This window comes from Orcinus orca, chromosome 9, assembly GCF_937001465.1.
Source record: "Orcinus orca chromosome 9, mOrcOrc1.1, whole genome shotgun sequence".
Lineage (NCBI taxonomy): Eukaryota > Metazoa > Chordata > Mammalia > Artiodactyla > Delphinidae > Orcinus > Orcinus orca.
The window spans coordinates 95,049,210-95,069,998 of NC_064567.1; the positions used below are offsets into that span (position 1 = coordinate 95,049,210).

Genomic DNA, 20,789 nt, shown 5'->3' on the forward strand with positions numbered 1-20,789 from the left:
ATACTAATTTCACACGCCTGGGCCTTCCCCATGACGCTCCTAGCAGAGCACAGTCTGGACTTGACATCCCTCAGGCTCCTTTTCTTCCACTCAGAGCCACTGGAGTCACATTTCCTTGCTGTCACCCTGGGCAGTGTTTACAAGATCCTTTTTCTCAGGGACTCCAGCCTTTCCAAGATTCCGGTTTCATGCACGGAGGAGTCTTGGGGTTACCTCTTTACCTCAAAGTAAGCCTCCTGCCTCCAATTTTATTGCAGCGTGGAGATTAATCCCCAAGTCCCTAATATTTAAGTTGGGGGGGATCATCTGTGTCTTTTATCCTCTGGCAAACAAGATTCCCACAGGGTGAGGTGTTCTTTGCCTGGGATTGAAATTTTCAGGCAGCTTTCTTTTTTAGGATATCTTGTTTTAGTATCAGAATCATGCTTATATTCCACAAAATGAATTTGAAAACATTCCCAATACAGTAATGATCTGAGACAACCAGCTTGCAATTACACAAATTAAGATACAGCTCCCAGGCTGCACACCTTCACAGGACCCTGTCCTCAAGCAGGAGCAGCCCAAGTTCTCATTTGCGGGTAGGGGAGGGCGAGTAAATGGAACATCACATCTTACCATGCTAAATATTTCCACCCCACTTAGGGGTACTGTTTTTTTTTAATTGAGGTGAAATCCACAAAACATAAAATTAACTGACTTAAAGCGAAAAATTCAATGGCTTTAGTACATTCGTAATGTTGTGTAACTACCATCTCTATCATATAGTTCCAAAACATCTTCATCACCCCAAGTTGTTTAGGGCAGAATTGGCATGATACTTATGTGTCAGATTCAGTTTGCCCACATTATTTTTTAGAGCAAGGAGATTATTTGATATTTAAATGTAAGCAAAACCTTACCTAAAGAAGTTAATTGGACCTGGACATTTTTTGGAGGTCGTTAATTAACTACTTGAACAATCTTCTCAAGGACTATGGGTTAAATAGGTTTTCTAGTTCTTCCTCAATTTTAACTCATATTTCCTAAGAATATCATGTTTCACTGAGATGTCTAAACTTATCAAAATAGTATCTAGCTATTGTATATTTCCCTATAATTAATTAGGGAAATTATAGCTTCTCCAAAGCTGTTTTATATCTTTCTTGGTCTTACAGCTCTCTTATGTTGTACTTTCTGGTTTTTATGCTTCCCTTGAGAATTCTTTTGACTTGTCTTCTCTTATACGGACCACATGTATTCTCCACCCTTGCCCCTCATTTGGAAGTGATTCAGCTTGGTTTCACTTTTAGTATCAGTAATATTTCCTGTTTGATACCTGCAACTATATTGCTCTATGGCAAACTGTGTTTGACATGACAGGAACTTGATAAATGTTTATTAAATGAATGAGTATCACATCAATTCTGCCTTGAACACACCCAGCATATACTACATTCCACCATATTGTACTAGCTATCATTTTAATCCTATCTTTCCTTCCATTAATTCTTCCTCCACACTACAGGTCTTCGTTTTACTAAGAGATCTGATCATGACCCATCCTTTCTTAAAAATGGCCAATGGCTCTCTAATGCCAAACTCTTCAGAGAACTTTGCCTGCTTTTCTACTTCACTTCCAGTTTTATAAACTGTCCACATGAGCCCTGTCTCTGAACAGGCCCTCATATTCACACTTCTGTACCTTTCCAATCCACTCCCTGTACACTTCCTGTTGAGTCTCACACCCAACCCCTCAGAGGTCACTGCCTCTCTTGACTTCCTGTCCCCATAGCACGAATTACTCCCTTACTCTGTTCCCAGTCTTTTAAACGTAACTCTTTTAGAAAATTTAGTACATTAATTATACTTCAATTGTTTCCTTCCATTTCAGATGAAGAACCCCTTAGACCAAAGAGCAATTATTCATCTTTTATACCAATAACTGTTATAATGCTTGGTACATAATAGTACCAAGTAATTAGTACTTTAATAGGTGCTTGAAAAGGCCTAAGCCCAATTTCTAACACTAGACAATTTCTGCTCCAGTGAAAGTTAAATCTACCTCTCCACACTAACTTGGAGCCCCAATCACAGCCTTTTCCCCTAGGAAATGTGTTGAGTTAGTAATAGAATCTCTCCCAGGAGAAACCCCCCGCCCCATACACGTAATTTTGCATTTCATTTCATGGGCCCTGACAATCAAGTTCCACCTTCTCAACATTGTGGCTGGAAATTGAAGTTTCCCTACTCACAGAAGAGGGGCTGGCTCAGTGGAAAGGCCAGGCTGTAAGAACACAGAATCAAGTTCTAATAATGGCTCCTACACTCAGCACAAGTTAATACTTCAGCTTTAAGACTCAATTCCCAATTTTTTAAATGTGAATACGTACCTACTTTGCTAATTTGTCCTCACTGCACATTCATGAAACACCTAGCACAATACGGACATAAAAATTTCTTTTTAATTACAACTGTGTCATGAAACAGGCATGGAATCTCCCTGCCACTGTTTCACGAGAGAGACGTAATAGTGCAGCTGTCCCTTCCCACTTGCAAAAGGAATGGGAAAAGTAGTATTCACAATCCAAATACTGCTAATGTGGGGGCCATTTATATTTAAAAGTAAAACCTATTATTTTATATAATTCTTTTTCAATATAGTCAAATAAATATTTAACCTTAAACACCTTAGGTTTGTAGTAGTGTGACTGTTGTCTATCTTATCACGATGGTGTATCAAGAGATTCATGGGACTCCCATGATCAGAATTCCCTTTATTTCCTTCTATATTAATGTCCTCTTTGTAAACATAACCACCAGACTGCACCTGACAGATAGCAATCAAATAAGTGTCTTTTCAGTAACAGCCATAACTTTGGAATCTAAAATTCACTGAAAACTATTACCTCCCAGCCTCAACCCATATCGATTGCTAAATCAATACAATGAAAAACAAGCTTCAGAGGTTTCTCCAGATATTTAATGCAAGATGCCACGCAGCCACAGTCCAAGAGAGGCGGTTACCATTAGGGGAGTGATAGCCCTACTGAATGAAACAAATCAAAATACCGTGATACAGCTACAAGCCTTACACAGATGTATTTCTGTTCTAATTATAATGTAGCCAGTTTGATAAATAAGGTTGCCTCTTGTGCTTTTTGCGTACTTTAGGTTATATACCTTATAGATGAGACAGTCAACCTGACTGGTTTAAGAGCTCTAAAGAGCATTAAAGAGCATTATTTTTACTATAGACCATTTTTTTTTCCAATTAAGAATGGGAAGACACAGCCTTTGGTATAAATAACTTATTCCCATGACAGTATTTAAAGGATGTCATCAGTGTTGGTTGTCAGTTGTGCAGTCTTTTGGTAAGGGGGTAGCTAGGGCCTCTTTGCTCTCTGTGAGTGCTCTGGGCTGATGGATAAACACACTGAACTTAACACCCTGGTTATTGGCAGCTCTGACAAAACCACTATTGGCAGTCATTGTGATGGCTTTTAGGGTGTCTCCTGTCCCAAAAATCGTTAATGAGCGGCTATTGATTTTTGAACTGGACACTAGTTTCAAGGCACGCTCAGAAGGCTGGTCTGGGACCACATTAATTCGCTTAATTAGCATAGCAGCCCGCTCTCTCTCCCCGGGTCCTCCTAAGGTATCTAGGATAGACTGAAAGTCCTTGACGGCAGATTCGCAGGCAAACAACTCCTTGTCCTTCATAAATGCCTCCAGCTGTGGCAGAACCTGCTCTTTCCTCTCTTGCTCTGCTTGTTCGGTGAGCACTTTTTCTCTGAAGATAAAGCGGCAGCCTCCGTAGCTGAGGGCGGATACATATGTGATTAAAGTAGTAATATCCAGGTTGGCTCTTGTGCACACGTCAACCTTGATCTCCGTTGGAAACGCGACACTGGCTAGGATGTTTTCTCGGTCTACTCTGGTCACCCGCAAAAGTTCGGGGCCATCATCGTCTGATTCGCTCTCGCTGGCCTGGAGCTCTTCACGGGGCTCTAACAGAGAGTTCACGGCTACTATGTCTCCCCTCACAGATACACCCATTTCTTTCAGCTTCTCGGCCATGGGGCTGGAGACACTGTTGTAAAATGCGAAGACGATGTGAGGGTTGCTGTACTGCACCGGCTGCTGGTGACTGGCCTGGAGGAAGTCTTCAGCCTGCTCAACGATGCTTTTGTCGCCATACTGGCCCCGGCCCAGCCAAATGTTATGCAGAGCTTCAGCCTTGCGGCCAATGGCTTTCACCCAGGTATGACCACCATTGGCAACGACATCCACCACAAGGGTCTGCTTTTCGCCCAAGGTGTCTGTGTAACCAAATACATGGAGAACGCTGACCACATCTTCCAGGTTTTCTGCCGATTCCACGATGGCTCTTAGGTGTGTCAGGTTAGTGCTCTGTAAATGGGACTCCTTAATGGCTACTTTCCCAGCTTCTACCTTCTGTAGGAATTTTAATTCTGCCTTCAGTTTGCTGCACAGCTTGGCACTACCTTCGATGCCACCTTTCCTCGACCTGGAGAGTGACTCTGCTCTCTTCATCAGTTCCTTGGCTACGGCGATCCGCTCACAAAGCATGGAGTGTGCAGACATGCTGACAGCATTATGCCTTTCCTATGAAAAGAAACAAATCAACCGCAAGCAATTCTTCACTCAGGATTCTAAGACTTCATTCGGACCACAAAGATTATGGAGGCCGGGTCTATGAACCTGGGATTCTGTGTGTCTGATTCTGGAGTGACTCCCTCCTCTGAGAGCTAAGGAAAGGATGATAGCTAGACTTCTGAACTGCTCCTTACGTCCGCTGGGTTCTAACACTCTTTGCGCCTTCATTTCTTCAGCTTGAAGGTCATGGGATCCACAGTATATCCCGGGTTAGGATAAAACGCAGGGGGCTGGCAACCTGCTACATAAGGAATTCCCTTATAAGCAGTCTTACTGTTCGGCTGTCGAGAAATTTTAGTGGAAGGGTCAAGATAAAAATGATTAAAAGTATCCACACAGACTAGCTGGTGAACAAACTGTCCAAAACAGGAGACTCTCTCCTCAATTGACCACGCTAATCTTCCATGAGTGGGTCTCCTTCAACCTGCTGCCTCGTGATTTCCCAGGGGCACACGGTACACACGCCCAGGAATCCAGACCGCCTCGTACCTGCATGTGACGTCAACCCAGCCCATTTCTAAAGACCGAAGGCGCCCACCAACTCGGCTCCCGCACCCACTCCGAGGAAAACGCCCGAAGATAAACTCCACGGAGCAGCCCGCGGCGGCCCGGGCGGGCGGGCCTGAGGTCGGCGGGGCCTTCCGGGCGGGCACCCGGCCCTGCTCGGTCCACCTGCACCGCTGGCCCCGTCGGGCAGGCTCGGGCTCCAAGAGGCCCCACGGCCAGCGCCGGGACGGAGGCGCGGGCGGAGAGCGCTCGGCGGCTCGGCGCCCGCCACCCGACCCGCCGACCCGGCCCAACCCCCTCCCGGCCTCGGAAGGGGCGCCCGGCTCCCCCACCCCCTCGCCCGTTCCCCGGCTCCTCACCGTCAGCGCCCAAGACCGCGAGCGCGAGCAGGCGGGCACGTGCGCGCGAGGCCGGGACCCGTCGAGTAACCTCACTGGGCAGCCCCTTCCCCACTCGGACCTCAGCTGCTGCTGCGCTGGCGCGAGCTCCGCCTGCACCAGCCCCGCTGCCTCGGGTTTTTCCCGCGTCACGTGGCCCCGCGCCGGGTGACGCCGAGCCCGCTATTCCCAGGCGGCAGCGCGGCCTCCAGAGCGGGGCTGACGCTAGCGCGGCGGCCATGTTTGTTAAGGGAAGAGGCTTCTTCTACTCCCGCCGCGAGGCAAGCGCGGGGCGCGCGACCGCCTGGCCCCAGGAAAGATGATCTCCCACTGGGGCACCAGCCGCTCGATCCCCAGCGTGCCAGGCAGGCTGAACCCGTATCCTAGCATCTAATCATGGTTAGACTTTGCCTGGGGCGGCAGTCGGTGCATTTTGGTGGAGAAAACCTCCCGATCGCGCCCACCTCCTCTCCGCGGGTCAAGTACACCGTTTTGCCATCAAGCTCAAACCCCTACGAGTGCCAGACAGTGGTTGTCGTCTTAAAAAAAGTTTGGCTCATTTTAACAGAAAACTGGCTGGAGAGGTTTGTCAAAGGTTTCACAGCTGTTAAGTGCTGTAGCTGGGATTTCTGACCCCACCCCAAAGCACTTGCCACTGCGCCACCACGGGCTCTCCATTAGAAAGTGTCATTAGAGACGCGCTGCCTTTCTGAAGAGGACAAACGATTGGTGGCTGGCTTCTGAAGGGCTAGGAAATTGATATTAGCTTTAGTAGAGTGTCCAGAGTCACCCATAAAGTAAGGCTAACTTTAAAATTTTAAGAGGGCTTTAAAATTAATCCTATGCCTGCCTGCTCCTTTCCTAAACCTTACTTAAATGACAGGAAAGGAATAAACCCACAAGACTAAAAAGAACAAGAGGTGATTGCACATGAGATATGTCGATACATTTTTCAAGACAAAGAGCAATAATGACACTTATTCAATGCTTATTATGTGGCAGGCATTGTTCCAAGTGCTTTTCAACATATTTATTCAATCCTCTGAGCCTAAAAGATATGGTTTAGAGTTAAGTCCGCCAGAGAGAGGTTATTTGAAGCCAGGAAGCCTCTCTGCGAAAGTAGTTAGTAGACTACAGATGCCTGAAAGGAAAGGAGGCAGTGAGGAGGGGCTGAAAATGGGCATTGCTTACATGTTGTATAAGGAACAGACACCAAGTCCTCTCTCCCGTCCTGTGGAGCTGGGACAGTTACCCATCCTTCCCCAGGCGGAAGTCGAGTTTATGATGTTGAAGACAGGGAATCAGAGGGGTTCCAGACACATTATGAAAAGAGTTTAAGTTTTCGTCCTGAACAGTAAAATGCTGTCGGCCCCTTCTCTGCCCCTCACGGAACGCTGGCACTCCTGTCCCACTCCTCTCATCACCCTCTCCCTCAAACCCTTTTTCTCTGGAGAAACAGAGCAAATGAAAGACCACAGAGAAATGGCTTATAGGTGCTGATATTCGGCATCCCCCAGTAGGTAGGTTTGGGATTCACAAACACAGCAATTCCAAACATTTTTCTGTTTGGAATCTAAAGGAAACAGAAAGCAGAACAAAAAAAAATTTTTTTTTAAATATCTTTAACTAGCCTCCTCAGACAGAAGATATTTCAGCCATAAATCAAAGAAGAATTCTGTTTTTAAAGGGGAGATAATGGAGTATAGGAAAGAGTTCTTCAAAATTAAAAATATCCCAAATCTTAAAAACATCAATAGAAAAGAAGAGTGTAAAAATCTACTAAAAAGTAGATTTAAAAAAATAGGTGAAAAATATAGCAAAAACAAAAGGCTCCAGTATCCAATTAATAGGAGTTTAAATGTGGAGACATTTCTTTCTAATCTAGAATTTTTAAACCCAGCCAATCAAGAGACAAGAGGAGAAGAAAGAGTTTCAAAGACGCAACCAGCTTGGATTAGAGCAGAAAGAGAGGGTTTCAAGTAACTTCTTGGAATGGTGCTGGGGGAGAGGGGCTGCGAAGGGTTGGGTGAGAACTGTCAGATTACCTTGTATCTGACAGTGAGGAAAACTGTGCAGAGGGTTTTGCAATCCCGTTAGGGGGGAACTGGCAAGAATTAGTGACAGCTACAGAGAAAACAAAGCAAAAAAGTGAGGAAAAGCAATCACAGTATACTTACATACCCCTAATAAAAATCTTTTATGCTAAACATTGTGATCTAATTAAAGCAGAAGGGAAGTGAGGGTGGTGTAAGAGTTCTAAATTCTCATCTTGCAGAATAAAATGTTTATATGATGGCTGACCTTCAGGAATCCAGAAATAACCATAATAAGCCTACTGTTTTGAAATATGGGAGTACCTGATGGAATACTTAAAATGGTAAAAGTGATGAAACTCAGGGACAGGGCCTTTGATTAAGTGTTAGAAGTTATCTAACTTTTAAAATAGGCTCATGCTTAGGAAGCTATCACTTACTTGGCAGGCAGGTATTGCTGGTTCGATAATAAGGTCCTTGAGAGCAGGGTCAAGGGAGGAGTCTGAACTGAAGGAACCGTGTGAGGCAACGTGACATTAATACAGGACCACTGGACTGGGTTTCAGGAAATTAGGATTCTAAACCAAAGGAGTTACCAACTCTTACATGTTCTCAGGCACTTCATTGAGTATCAGCTTGTGTTTCTTTACAACAGGGGCTCAGAGCTTGCCTACATCAGCAAGGAGACGCGTGATAAAGAGGTGAAGTTAAGGCTTAGAGTTGGCGGTTTCAGTCCATGAACGTAGTCGAACAATAGATGAAAAATCCTTTGATCACCCTTCTCACCTAATCAGTACCCAATAAGCCAGCACTGGATAATTATAAAGATCAATATTACTTTTCTTCCTTATTTCCCTTTCCTTTTCAACTCCCTCTTCCCCCCATGTGTGAATTTTAAACATTTCCATGTTTCACTGCTAATAATTGTTTTGCAAACTTGGATTCACGGTTCAGTTGAGGAACTGGAAGAGAAAAACAAGTGGAGGCAAATTTTTTAAGAGAAGATACAAAAAAACTGGACCAAAAATGGAGAGGGGACTGTATATTAGGAGCATTATGATACTTAAATAAGATTAAAAGAAGCTAGAATCCACTGGCTAGAAATGACAGAAGAGTTGGAGAACATTCAGGGATGCATAATGGGTTGTCAGACCAAAAACTTGAGTTTCCCAAGAAATGGAACAAAAGGGGACAAGTGAAAATTAAGGTCAATGAAAAGAACAAACTGAGAACCAAGGGAGTTCTAGGCAGCTTCAGCTGAGCTAGGCTTTGTACTTAATGGGGCAAAGAGGCAAAGAATAGAACCTGGACACAGATCTGCTTCAGCTAATTCTTCCTCTCTTTATTCCATAGGACTTACTGTGTTAGCACTCAATAAGAACCTCCACGTTGCTTTCCTTTTGTCCTAAATAAAAATGCCTTTACTCTTCCCTTCTTTGATTTGTAGAATTTTGGCATTCCTCTGGTTTCTTAATATGAGACATTAGAGAGAGCCTAAGCAAATTCAAAGGAGCTAAAACTTATGGGGTACTTAACCATTAACCTTGCCAGGCCTTTCACTTGCATAATCAAGTTTAGTCCTGAGAAAACACTCTGAGATAATTACTTTGTGCAGTCACTTGGCCAGTTAAGTGGGAGAGTTGAGACCTAACTCCAAAAACCATTCCTTTTTAACACTAAGTTCACCTTCTAGCATGCTGGATTCACAATGTACCAAGAGCCGACGAGGAGAGACTGTTATGTTAACTGAGGCGTTCAAGACAAATGTCTAGAAATAGGTCAAGTTGGTATCTCCCATCTCCCATCATAACGCTTCAGCCACTTACAGGGGTGTTACAGTGACAGTGGGTAGAACTGGGAATCCTGACAGACATGCTCCAAGATAAGGCTCTTGCCTAAAGAGCCTAAACTTGGCTAGATCATAATCAAGATCTTTAGAGCCACATTTAAATCACAGAAATGCCCGCGATCTCTTTGTTGGTAAGCAAGCATGAGCAAGACTAATTTATTTAGTCTATTTATAAGCATGAGCAAGACTAATGACATGATCTCTCTTATCCTACGATGCCTTAAAAACAAAAAAAGAAAACTAAGTGCTATGCCTTCACATATAATGAAAACAGGCTTCAGGTACCCCATTATCTGCTTGCTTCTATGAGCCTTAATTTGCAGTGAAGGTTCTGATTACACTGAGATTACATGAACGAGGGAGAGACTTAAGCCATAATTTTGACATTTAAGTATTAGTATTTTATTTCCAGCACTCACGTTCATCCTTGAGTTAAAAAGATTTAGTAGATTCTAGGGGGCTCTTTTTAAATACATGTACCTACTTGCGATGGGAAAACCAACAGGAAGTAGCGCACCATTTTTGATGTATGTACATAACATATCTCCTATAGGAGACTGTTTGGCTTAGCACTCTTGGTAGCTCCAGTGCAATCTCACAGAGCATGCTAGGGTTTCACCGACACACACTGAATGGTGCCTGAAAAGCATCTATGCTTCCACCTTGTCTCAGAATCCACGAAAGTCTGAAGATTCTCCCAGCTCTAAAAGCAGTGATGTTTACGGAAATCAGCATTTTGCTTTACTGAAGCAGACATCTGACAGCAAAGAGAGTAACAAGATTTGACTTAACCCAAACTGCATGAGGACTAAAGACAGTTTCACCGTTCTGCTTTGTAGTTTCCAGAAACCAACTGTGATGAAAAGCAGTATATAACTATGTTAAAATTTTACTAATTCCTAAAAAGCAGGAAGTTGAATTTAACGGTTTATTATGATTTATAAGTCTCATTTTAAAAACATCAGTCCATCAAACCATGTAGAAATAAGTATGCAAAAAGTCTGCAAAACAAAAACATACTTTAAACATGTTTAAGTACAGAGGTTATCTGAAATTCCAGATTTTCAGTCACTTCATTGTTATGCAATGGCAGCCAAGTAATCCTTAACTTCAGTTGGAGTCAGCCTCCTAAATCCGGCTTCATTGCAGATTCCAACTTCTATGTTATCTTCTGTCATCTGCCCTTCAAAGCTTTCCTGATCAAGAGGGAGGGAAAAATTTCAATTTTCTAAGCAGTTAATTATACAATCACTACAAATCCAACTGTTAGATATTGAACTAACCTTTAGGGTTAATATGGCTGTATGAATGGCATCTTCAAGTTCCAGATCTTCATTATATCTGAAGAATTTTTTGAAAAAAACCCAATGATTTACGGCACTATTAACATTATTTATGACTATGTAAACACAATGATAGCAACAGCGTAAGATTTCTTAAACATCTAAAACACTCTTAAAAATATTAAGTTACAGATTAATTCTTTTTGTCACCTCACGGAACTAGCTGCCCCCAGATAAGAAATTGACAATTATTTGGTGTGCATTCCCGACATCATGAAGAGTGTAACCCTAACGTGAGTTTATTTTAGGAAACTTCCTTAAGTATAAACATTTTAATACAATCAGAGTGTGGTGGCAATATTATAACAATTTATAAAAATAAAGCAGAGAAATCAGACTTCTGCTAAAATTTCTTATGTTTTTTATGTTTGGAAGACTCACTAATATGTAAAAGGAAAAAAAATTGCTTTAAAATCCGAAGCTTATTTAAATTTACCAATTAATCCCGAGTCTAAGATTTTTAAATAATCTTAACATGAATATTATTTGAAAATGTACTGAAAAGGTTCATCTGGTGGTTAAAATCAATTGCGAACTCTTCCCATTCAAAATGTAGGACATTTTTTGGTGGGCTACAATAATGCTGAGTCTAGAATACAGCTGGAAGTAAGGGAGAGCAGTCTGCTGTGCTGGCAGGACAGATTTTTATCAAGTACATACATCACAACTATAATCCACCATCGACACCGGGTTTGGCTTCACAATTTTTTTTTTTGTAATCGTCAAAATGTAAGCTGTTATCACTTACATCATTTAAAAATTTTCCTCCCCAATTTTTTTACTCCAAATCCAATGGTCTTTTTTTTTTTTCTTTGAGATAGTAGGAAAAATGAAGTAAAAAAATAAAAATAATATTTAGGAAAAAAAGCATGAGAATGCAGAAAGAGAAGTTCGTAAGAAATGAATATTACCACTTAATATATTGAAGGCTGGGGAGCCAGAGTAGAGAAAAGTTTGTTTGTTCTATCAGGTAAATAGGCTTGAATACACAGTCATACAACAAATTTGTTTAGATTCATGGTATTATTTAAAGAGAGCTGAAAACTGTAAAGTAAGTTTGCTAATGAATCTAGTTTTATAAGCCCACCTTTTCTCAAGGAAAGTTTTCCCATTCACATAGTTCTTTCCCATTGCTGTGGCTTTCCAGGCAAAGTAAGCTCCCTAGTCAGGAAGGGAAGAGGAAAAGAACATTTTAAATCATTAACCTAATTACTTAGGATGCTGACATTTATGTCTCAGTTCAATAATTTCATCTCTAACTTCTAAGGTCACAAAATATTTACTGGAATGCAACGGAATACACCATAAAATACGTTAGTGAGATAAATAACAGAAAGGCATGAAGAAACTTTTGGAGGTTATGGAGAAGTCCAGCATCTTCACTGTAGTGATGGTTTTCTCAGGCATTTACATACATCAAAAACCCAACAAACTGTACACTTTAAATATGTGCAACTTATTGTACAAAATTTATGTTAAAAAAAAAGAAACTGAGGTTAACTCAGAGCAAATAATCACAAATAATATTGTAGCTTACTAGGACTGAAGGGCTCTAGAAATCTGTCATATATATCTGAAAAATGGTGACCAGTTCTTCAGCAGCAGCAGCAAATAAATTAAAAAGACACAGCTTTGCATTAAAATTTTTCAAAGGTGTTGATATTTTGTAATCTAATGTTGAATGAAAGCAGCAGCAGTATGTCCTATATAACATGACTCATCTATTGAAAAAATACATACACACACATACACACAGACACTGAAAGAAACAGACAAAACCTATTTTAAAAGAACCGACTGCCTTTTAGACACAACAGGGGGAAAAGGGCAAAAGGTGAAAGCTGGATGCCAGTGATGCTGGCTCTGCTACCCCCAGGAAAGGGAGGTAAGAGGGCATGTCACTTAGCTTCAGAAGCTCGGATATGGGGTAGCAGACACTGTCAAAGTTCCCCAAATACTTAAGTTTTCTGATTTAAGTAACAACCAAAAAAAAATTTTTTTTTTTTGCCTTTTCAGATTACAAAGCTAGTTTGAATTGAGTGAACTTGCCATTATCTAGTGATCTATAAACTATGAAAGATCAGTTTCTAATCACGAGTTTTTTCTTTCAGGTCTCCTCACAGCAAACATGAGTGACAGATGTGAGACACGTGGAGGAGTGGTACCCTCTACAGACACCTGCTAACCTGAACACCAATCTTCTGCTTTAGAGCAGACAACTCACCCATTTTGCAAAACATCGAATTCAAGATGGACATCAATATTTGTACAGGAAGAGTCACACTGAAGTCAGCCCCAAGATTAAACTGACTGCAAAGGGCACTGCCCCCACCCAGACCCTTACCTTTAATTATAATTTTTTAAAAGTAAAAGAATTCCACAGATTTAAAGAGACTTGATAACAACTATTTCAACTAATCATTCAAAGTATGTGAAGTCAAGCAACATACCAGAAGAACACAGGGGGCAGAACTAAAGTGGCTTCCTTATCAGAAGACTGAATTACCAACATTTTAAATGTGCAAGTGAATATATACTACTTCTAAAGCCCAAATGAAAAACAAAAAGAGAAAATACTCTAATTTTTAAGCTTTTTATGGCTTCTATTTTTACTAGATATTCAAAGAGCCCTTCGACAAATCCCTCAAATACATCTAATGATACTTACAGATGGATCTGACTGAAATAAATATGGTCGCCCCTCATTCCAACCACAAATAAGTAAAGAAACTCCAAATGGACGAACACCACTGAAGAGAGAGAAATGAAAATTACTTGCCATCTTCATGGTGTTAAAGTCAACCTAAGCTAAGAATTTATTAATACCCTCAAGTAAAGCAAGTGATCAGGTAAACCGAATTAGACTTCTAAGCTTCTTAAAAAGTATTTAACACCATTCTAAACAAATCAATTCAAAATGAATTTTCTTTATGGTACTGAGAAAAGACAGTCAAATCATTTTGGTAAATTGAGTGATACAAACATCAGGGTTAATAAGCGTGGAGTAACAGTGTCCTAACAAAATGACACATTTCAACAAACGCAGCTTTTCCACTGGCTTTACAAATCAGCAGCTACCTCATCCGTGTTCACACGCAAGCTGAAGAACACTGGAATTAAATAAATACGGATGTGTCAGAGTTATTGCTTTCATCATGTGCTTATAATCATTTCTGGTTAGAAGATAAATTTGGAAGCAGCAATGACTGTCTGCCCATACAGAAATGTTTTAATTACTAGCAAAAGGACTTTATCTAGAAGATGGTTTCTGCTACTATACGAACAGCAAGAAAACATTCCCATTTTCTCTTTAAAAAAATATTTCGGGTCCAGTTAAGATCAGAAATGTTCATCATAGTGATTTTCTCCACTGATTAAGGAAATATAGGAATACTAAGCCCTTTTTAAAAAAATACGTCTACTCATAAAATGATTTTTTTTCTAATTCATGACACATTTAAAGTAATAAAATCAACCTACCCTGACTGGGTGTATTCTTGCATCACGGAAGCTACTCTCTGTACCAGCTGAGCTGTGGGAATGGGCTCTTGGTAAACAAGATAGTATTGTTGAGCTAGTTTTCGAGCTCTGTGCACAAGCACTCTGACAAACAGAAAAGAAATAAGATTTAATTAAAATTCAGATGCTTTACTATCTAAAGACTCATTCTCCTTCTGTAGGCATATACCAATAGCACAAGTTTGACATGTATCTCTAATAGTAGCTCTTCGCTCTAAGCCAGTCTTGTTCTTAAATCTGATTATGGTTAATTTACAAGAAAATATCAGAGCATCACTGAGGAGACAAACCATAGATGAACAAGAACAAGGCAAAAGGAAGGAAACTGTGGACTGGGGGGTACCCATTAGCTTAGTAGCCATGGCTCTAGCGTATACAAGAACTTTATATCTCGCCACAGCGTCTTCAAGATTGTGCGCCCCTTATCCCAAGGGCAGGCACCTTGCCTTTTTATATTTCACTCCAGGCAACAGGCTAATACGCACACACACACGTTGTCAGGCATATGTTTCTCACTCTGCCTCAATCTTGTTCCACAGATTGGAATTCAAAGGGTACCTTCCAGAGATGAATGAACAGCGTGAAACTAATTATAACTTAAAAAAATGTAAAATTTGTCAAAAGTGTAACAATTAAATATCCTAGCAAGAGAAGCAGGATTTACCTTTACCTGCTCGTGTGCTAATCTGAGCTCTGCACATTAGCCCTCTGAACAATACTCCTGTGGTGTCAGTTTATTCTGTGAGTGCTAGTACACTGCAGTCTCCCTTCCGTGCAGTGGTAACAGGATCCACTGTAGTGAAGCCTGATCACATGCCAGTGACACTGGTGCTTTTTCTAACTCATGAAATTTTGGCTCTACCTATCTTACTCCACAAACTCAAGAATGAAGTAATAATATTCCTTTTGCTTCTTAAATGACAAACAGAAAGCTACCAATCTCTTTAAACCTGCTGGCACCCTGATGTAACAGGATTACTCTCTTCCTGTGAAATATCAAAGGAGTGATTATATAAACATCTGGATCCACACTGGCTGTCATACTCCACAACTTTCAGTGGCCTTTTGAGAATTCTGTCCCTTTGCTAAAAACAGAAGTAAATAAAATGAGGTTAACTCTGGATGGTATGCTTTCTTTTGCTGTCTGACAACTTTAAAAATATATAGTTTATTATAACATGTATTGCTTTTGTTGTTTTTAAAATACATTTAGAGAACAGCAAAGCCCTTGCTGAGCCCTTGGATGGTAGAAGAGGTATTATGATCAGAAGGGAAAACCACTGAACAGAGATGAGAGGGGTAAGTATCCATCTCCTCTTTTACGACTGAGTGGCACTGAGCTCTTCTCCTTCAAATAAGCCCCAGTCTGTCTCACACTGGCAAACTAAGTTCAGCTGCCAACGATGAGAAGTTGGGAGATTAAAGGAAAAACATCCTTTGATTTTTCTCCTCAAAGTATAGATTACAAGGAATTCATGAGATGGTGAGAAAAAGAATAAAGGGTACAAGGTACCTGTAATCTGGGCCCATGCCGCTATACACCAAACCTATATGCTTGGTGATTGGTTCCACTTTGTGGACACTTCGCTCGTCATACAAAATGGATTTCTGTTTCTTCTCAGTTGCCAAGACCACACCATTTGCAGCTTTAAAAAAAAGAAGACTTAAATGTTATTTAAAGACTCGCTTCAACAGTTTTCTAGTTGTGGAAGCATTTCAGCCAAACTCCTTTATTTCTTCTTATTTATAAAAGCTTTTCTTCTGGATTTCTATATTAAAATTACCCAAGGAAAGGTAAATCAACTTTCCCTCAATGGTCATCTGGATTGCACTAAGAAGTCCCTCAGCTAAAGGTATTACACAACTTTTCTTAAGAAAGAGTCCATATGTTTTAAAATAATGGAATTCTGCCTACTTGGCCTACTGTTCTTACAATCTGAAATTTTACAACCAATGATATGTTTTTTATAAGTTATCTTATGATTAACCTTTTCTAAGTTATGGAAAGAAAAAAACTGCCAGAGAACAGTGATACACAATCAGTGGAAAAAACAAAAGAATACTCAGTTTTCTGAATAGGAAAGACTATTTGTGGGTCATCACAATAGATAAAGGTGCGATATTTATTTTGAAAAAAAAATATTCATCTTCTTTGGCTTATTACTTTCTTTAAACATCAAAATACTGTAGATTAATAAAAAGAACTGTTGGGACTTCCCTGGTGGCGCAGTGGTTAAAAAATCCACCTACCAACTCAGGACACGGGTTCAAGCCCTGGTCTGGGAAGATCCCACATGCCACGGAGCAACTAAGCCCGTGCGCCACAACTACTGACCCTGCGCTCTAGAGCCCGCGAGCCACAAGTACTGAGCCCATGAGCCTAGAGCCCGAGCCCGTGCTCTGCAACAAAGAGAAGCCACCGCAGTGAGAAGCCTGCACACCGTAACAAAGAGTAGCCCCCGTTCGTTGCAACTAGAGAAAGCCCGCGCACAGCAACAAAGACCTAACGCAGCCAAAAATAAATAAAGAAATAAATTTATAAAACAAAAAAACCCAAAAAGAACTGTTAAAAAATTATGCTGCCTCAGCTATTTACTTTTACATTAATTACCTATTAATTCCAAAAGAACACATTATGACAACTAATAACAGGAATCTGAAATGAATGAAGCATTTAATTACCTTTAATTCCCACTGAAGGGGCTCCTCCAGCTACAGCAGCCAAAGCATATTCAATCTGGACAAGTTTACCAGATGGGCTTAAAGAGAAACAAAGGTATTGCTAAATTCACATTCTCAAATACTTATTAGAGGAACACCTCTGAGAAAGGGCAGGTAAGTAGGCCAAATCCATTAATCAAGCTTCAAGGAATAGCTGGGCTTTGAAAATTTATCATGAAGTTGTACGGAAACTAAGTTTATTCATAGTGTAACACTAATCTCTTTCCTTAGGTTGTTTTTTCTTGTCTGCCCCTTAAAGCAGCATCATTACTGTTGCCTTTCACCACTTACCAACCTTGTGACTTTGGGCAAATTACTTAACCTCTCTGTGTCTCAGTTTTCTCATCTGTAAAGGGGATAATAGGAGTATAGTAGTTACCTATGAATATTTCAAAGGTTGTTGTGAAGATTAAATGAAGTGATGCCTTTTGTTCCTGGCACAAAATTAGCAGCAAGCAAATACCTAAAAGTAATATTATTAAGAACAGGTATGTGTCTGTTAAATACCAAATAACAGCAAATAATCCATGTGGGTGGAGTTGAACATTTTATAAAGCAGACATGGCCTAAGACATAAAACCTAGATATCAGTCACAACAAAGTATCTGCTATATAATACAAAACTATTTCGAGATGCCATGAGCTGGTTATACTTAACATTTCTGGTTCCATGAGTTTGGCAGCCAAATGCTACTAGCTAGGCCCAAACTGGCTTTTTAGGTCACATTTTATTTCAACCTAGCTATTGAGTTAGAACAATTACTGTAAATGTCACCAACCTTTCTATTTTATTGACAAAGTCCTTGAATGAAAAGTAATTTGTCCAAAGTGACACACAGCTAGGTCCACATCTCCAGTCTACTACTGAAAATATAATCTTCAGTTTCAGAAGGTCATCTGTTTTATCTTCACAAAATTATAGATATTCTGTTTGTCACTCAACTCACACCATCCCATCTTGCTCCAGACACACAACTACTCAACATTCAAAAACCCCTCTGACAAGCTAATCCCTCTGTCTGCAATGCACTTCACCACTGTCTGGTGAACTCCTTCCAAGTCATCCTCTAATCCTTAGTAGAAATGTCACGTCCTCAGGGAAGCTGCCCTGACCACCCAGACTAGGTTGAATCCCACACACTCATACCTATACTGTCCTATGCTTCCTCTTTGGCTAAGATTCATCATACTTGAATTATTTTTTCAACATTTACAAAGTGTAAGCTCTGTTCAGTCAGTACTCCAACACACAGCCTATGACCAGGTTCATCTGACTGACAAGACACACATCTAGACCTATTTAAGGAATAAGCCTAGGGGCAGCAGTTTAAAGACTGTTAAATGACAAAATTAGCTGACTTGAGCAGAATAAGAGCAATAAGCATTTACATTTTTTAAATTAGGCTGTACTTGTTTTCCTTTAATGGTTCCTATTTCGATAATCATATCATGACTTTCTGGGTCCATCCAGCTTTCAATTATTCTTCAATACCTAGTTCAAATACCTCTGGGGACATTTTAAAGGATTAGGTAAACTTAAAAGTTAGCTTTTCTTCCGCTGCCATAATCACACATGTACACTTCTGTCATCGCATCTTTCTGTATGAAAGCTCACGAACCTGGGAGCTCACCGAGCTATCAACCGTCTTTGTATTCAATCATGCCGCTACCCAATTCCAAAGCACCAGCATCTCTACCAGGGATAACTGAAATAGCCGTCTAACTAGTTTTCATCTTTTCCCCTCTTACTTCCCTTCCCCCACCCGGAGTTACTTTTGTACCATGTCATTCCCCATTTAAATCCTATAATAACTTCTTGGTTCACTTACAATAAAAGCTCCTTACTCTGGCCTACAGGGCCCTGCAAAATTGGCCTGACCCATGCTAACTCTCTGCTCATTATACTCTAACACACTGGCCTTCCTATCAGTTCGGTCCGTCTCAACTTTGGCACTTTCATACATGCTCTTCCCTCTGTCTGCAACTCTCCCTACCCCTAAATCTTCAAACAGTTGGCTCCCTTTCATCTTTCAGTCCCCCAGAACACTGGTCTTTCCTGACTACCCAATCTAAAGTTTTGTTCCTTCTTTCTCCCTCTCTTGATAAAAATTCCTGAGTAAAGGAAAAACATTCTTCAGAATGCATTAGTAGGCACCCATTTGTTTATCCACTTATTGTCAATATCCCCAACTAAATGTAATCCACAAGAACACCTCCTATAGTATAGTCTCTTGTCATTCCACCTTTAGTAGTTTAACTCTGAGTACAAAAGGCTGGAAACAAATTTTTTACTCTAAAACAGAAATGCACTATCATGTTAAAAAACAAAAGAGTGTGTTTTAATAAGGAAAATTATTATAGAAAGATTCATTCCCTGCTAACATATAGTTGTTTTATGTTTCAGCTCCACGAGGATTACACTCTCTTAAAGATAAAGGTCCAGGTTTGCTTTGTTCACGAATATGAACAGTGACTACTTGGCAAACATTGCTCCCTATTGTTGTATATGATGAGACCTTTTATTAAAATAAAGGTATTTTAGCATTTTAAGAAGACGTCGCACAGTAATGGAAAGTGTATTAAATTTGTCGTCAGAAAGAACCCAGTCTGAATGTTAACTCAGCTACTCACCTATGACCAGGGACGAGTTATTTAATTTGCCTGAGCTGTGGTTAGCTCATCTGTAAGGTGTTGAGATAACATTTATCACAGATGGTAGCCCAAAGAGATGGACTAAGCTCCACCCACACAGAAAGTCCTCAACAAGTCAGATGCGGCCCGCCTTCAGCAGTCAGATAAGAATACATTTTAATTAAACGGGGCATCACTGGTCTGTAGGAAAATGGGCAAACTGAATCCTTCCCCAGTCGATTTGTTAAATCCTTTGGTGACGGTTTTCTTACATTGGGAATGATGACAGCTTAACTCAAGTTTACTTTGAAAAATATACTTATCTACCTGTTCTAAAATTTAAAAAGCCTACAATCTTTTTTTTAAACAAATACATCCCCTTCCCAAAATAACAGCCAAAACGCAAATGTAGCCTAGTAGTTTGGCGCCTACAAAGACTAGAAAATAGAAAGATAAATAACGCTTTCACTTTCAGTCCTTAAGCTTCCAGTGGGGGCACCAAAGAAAACGAAAGCGGGAAGAGGTTTCGAGAGACATTAGTGCCAAATGGAGACTAAGACCCGGACCAAACTGTAAAGTTAGGGCTTTCCGAGAAAAAGGGCCCCCATAGGTCTGACCAAGATTCCGAGCTCCAGAAACTCCCGAATCAAGCCTACTTCGGTCAGGAAGGAAATCCTGAATTCTGAACGGGACACCCGGAGACAGCTAATGCAAAGCTACTTTCTTCCCTAATCTCCAAAGCTAAAGAAAATCCCTGGGTGAGGGCCTCAACCTCCAGCAGCGTCAAGGTCGCCCCGGACCCCCCGACTCGCGTTCCCACGAACCCCAGGCACTACTGCTCCCCAGGCCGCGGGAGGGCCCTGCAAATGACTTTGCAAAGTGGCATTTCCACCCCCGTTCCCTACTGGGCCCTCCGGAAGCACCAAGCCAGAGACCATGACGGTAAAAACCGGGTCAGCAGAGTTCCTGCAACCTCGGTTACGAGGAGGACCTCCGGGGCCCCTTTCATACCTGAATGTAGTCAGCGAAAAGCTGTAACCACGCTCCGCCATCTTTACCCGAAAACCCAGCGCACTTCCGCACACATGCGCACTGCGGCCCGTTTCTTTTCATTTCCCCTCCCCGCGCGTTCCTTTCCCTCTCTCTGATT

At 41.0% G+C, this 20,789-nt stretch overlaps 2 protein-coding genes across 4 annotated transcripts; both read right to left on the minus strand.

Moving 5' to 3' along the window:
* Window positions 1-2,940: 2,940 nt before the first annotated feature.
* On the minus strand, window positions 2,941-5,744 carry C9H7orf25 (chromosome 9 C7orf25 homolog). Its single transcript, XM_004263320.4, has 2 exons — window positions 5,526-5,744; window positions 2,941-4,608 (listed from the first exon to the last, which is right to left on the minus strand). The coding sequence occupies exon 2, from the start codon at window positions 4,585-4,587 to the stop codon at window positions 3,322-3,324; it is 1,266 nt and encodes a 421-aa protein (XP_004263368.1). The 5' UTR covers window positions 4,588-4,608; window positions 5,526-5,744; the 3' UTR covers window positions 2,941-3,321.
* A 4,595-nt stretch (window positions 5,745-10,339) lies between these two features.
* Window positions 10,340-20,774, minus strand: PSMA2 (proteasome 20S subunit alpha 2). Of its 3 annotated transcripts, XM_004263319.3 has the most exons (8): window positions 20,651-20,774; window positions 16,970-17,046; window positions 15,801-15,933; window positions 14,249-14,371; window positions 13,437-13,518; window positions 11,856-11,929; window positions 10,709-10,766; window positions 10,340-10,621 (listed from the first exon to the last, which is right to left on the minus strand). In XM_004263319.3, the coding sequence occupies exons 1-8, from the start codon at window positions 20,689-20,691 to the stop codon at window positions 10,505-10,507; spliced, it is 705 nt and encodes a 234-aa protein (XP_004263367.1). In that variant the 5' UTR covers window positions 20,692-20,774; the 3' UTR covers window positions 10,340-10,504. The 3 variants fall into 3 exon arrangements, with proteins under 3 accessions (XP_004263367.1, XP_033294186.1, XP_049570643.1); XM_033438295.2 differs by lacking the exon at window positions 14,249-14,371; XM_049714686.1 differs by lacking the exon at window positions 10,709-10,766.
* Window positions 20,775-20,789: the final 15 nt, after the last annotated feature.

Bases quoted from the DNA above. Each gene is read 5' to 3' on its own strand.
- C9H7orf25 (XM_004263320.4), bottom strand. From the start codon at position 4,587: ATGTCTGCACACTCCATGCTTTGTGAGCGGATCGCCGTAGCCAAGGAA.
- PSMA2 (XM_004263319.3), bottom strand. From the start codon at position 20,691: ATGGCGGAGCGTGGTTACAGCTTTTCGCTGACTACATTCAG. The intron at 15,934-16,969 runs GTAATTAAATGC...TTTTTTTTAAAG, and splicing joins CCCTTCAGTGGGAATTAAAG to CTGCAAATGGTGTGGTCTTG. The intron at 14,372-15,800 runs GTACCTTGTACC...TCTGTTTGTCAG, and splicing joins GGCATGGGCCCAGATTACAG to AGTGCTTGTGCACAGAGCTC.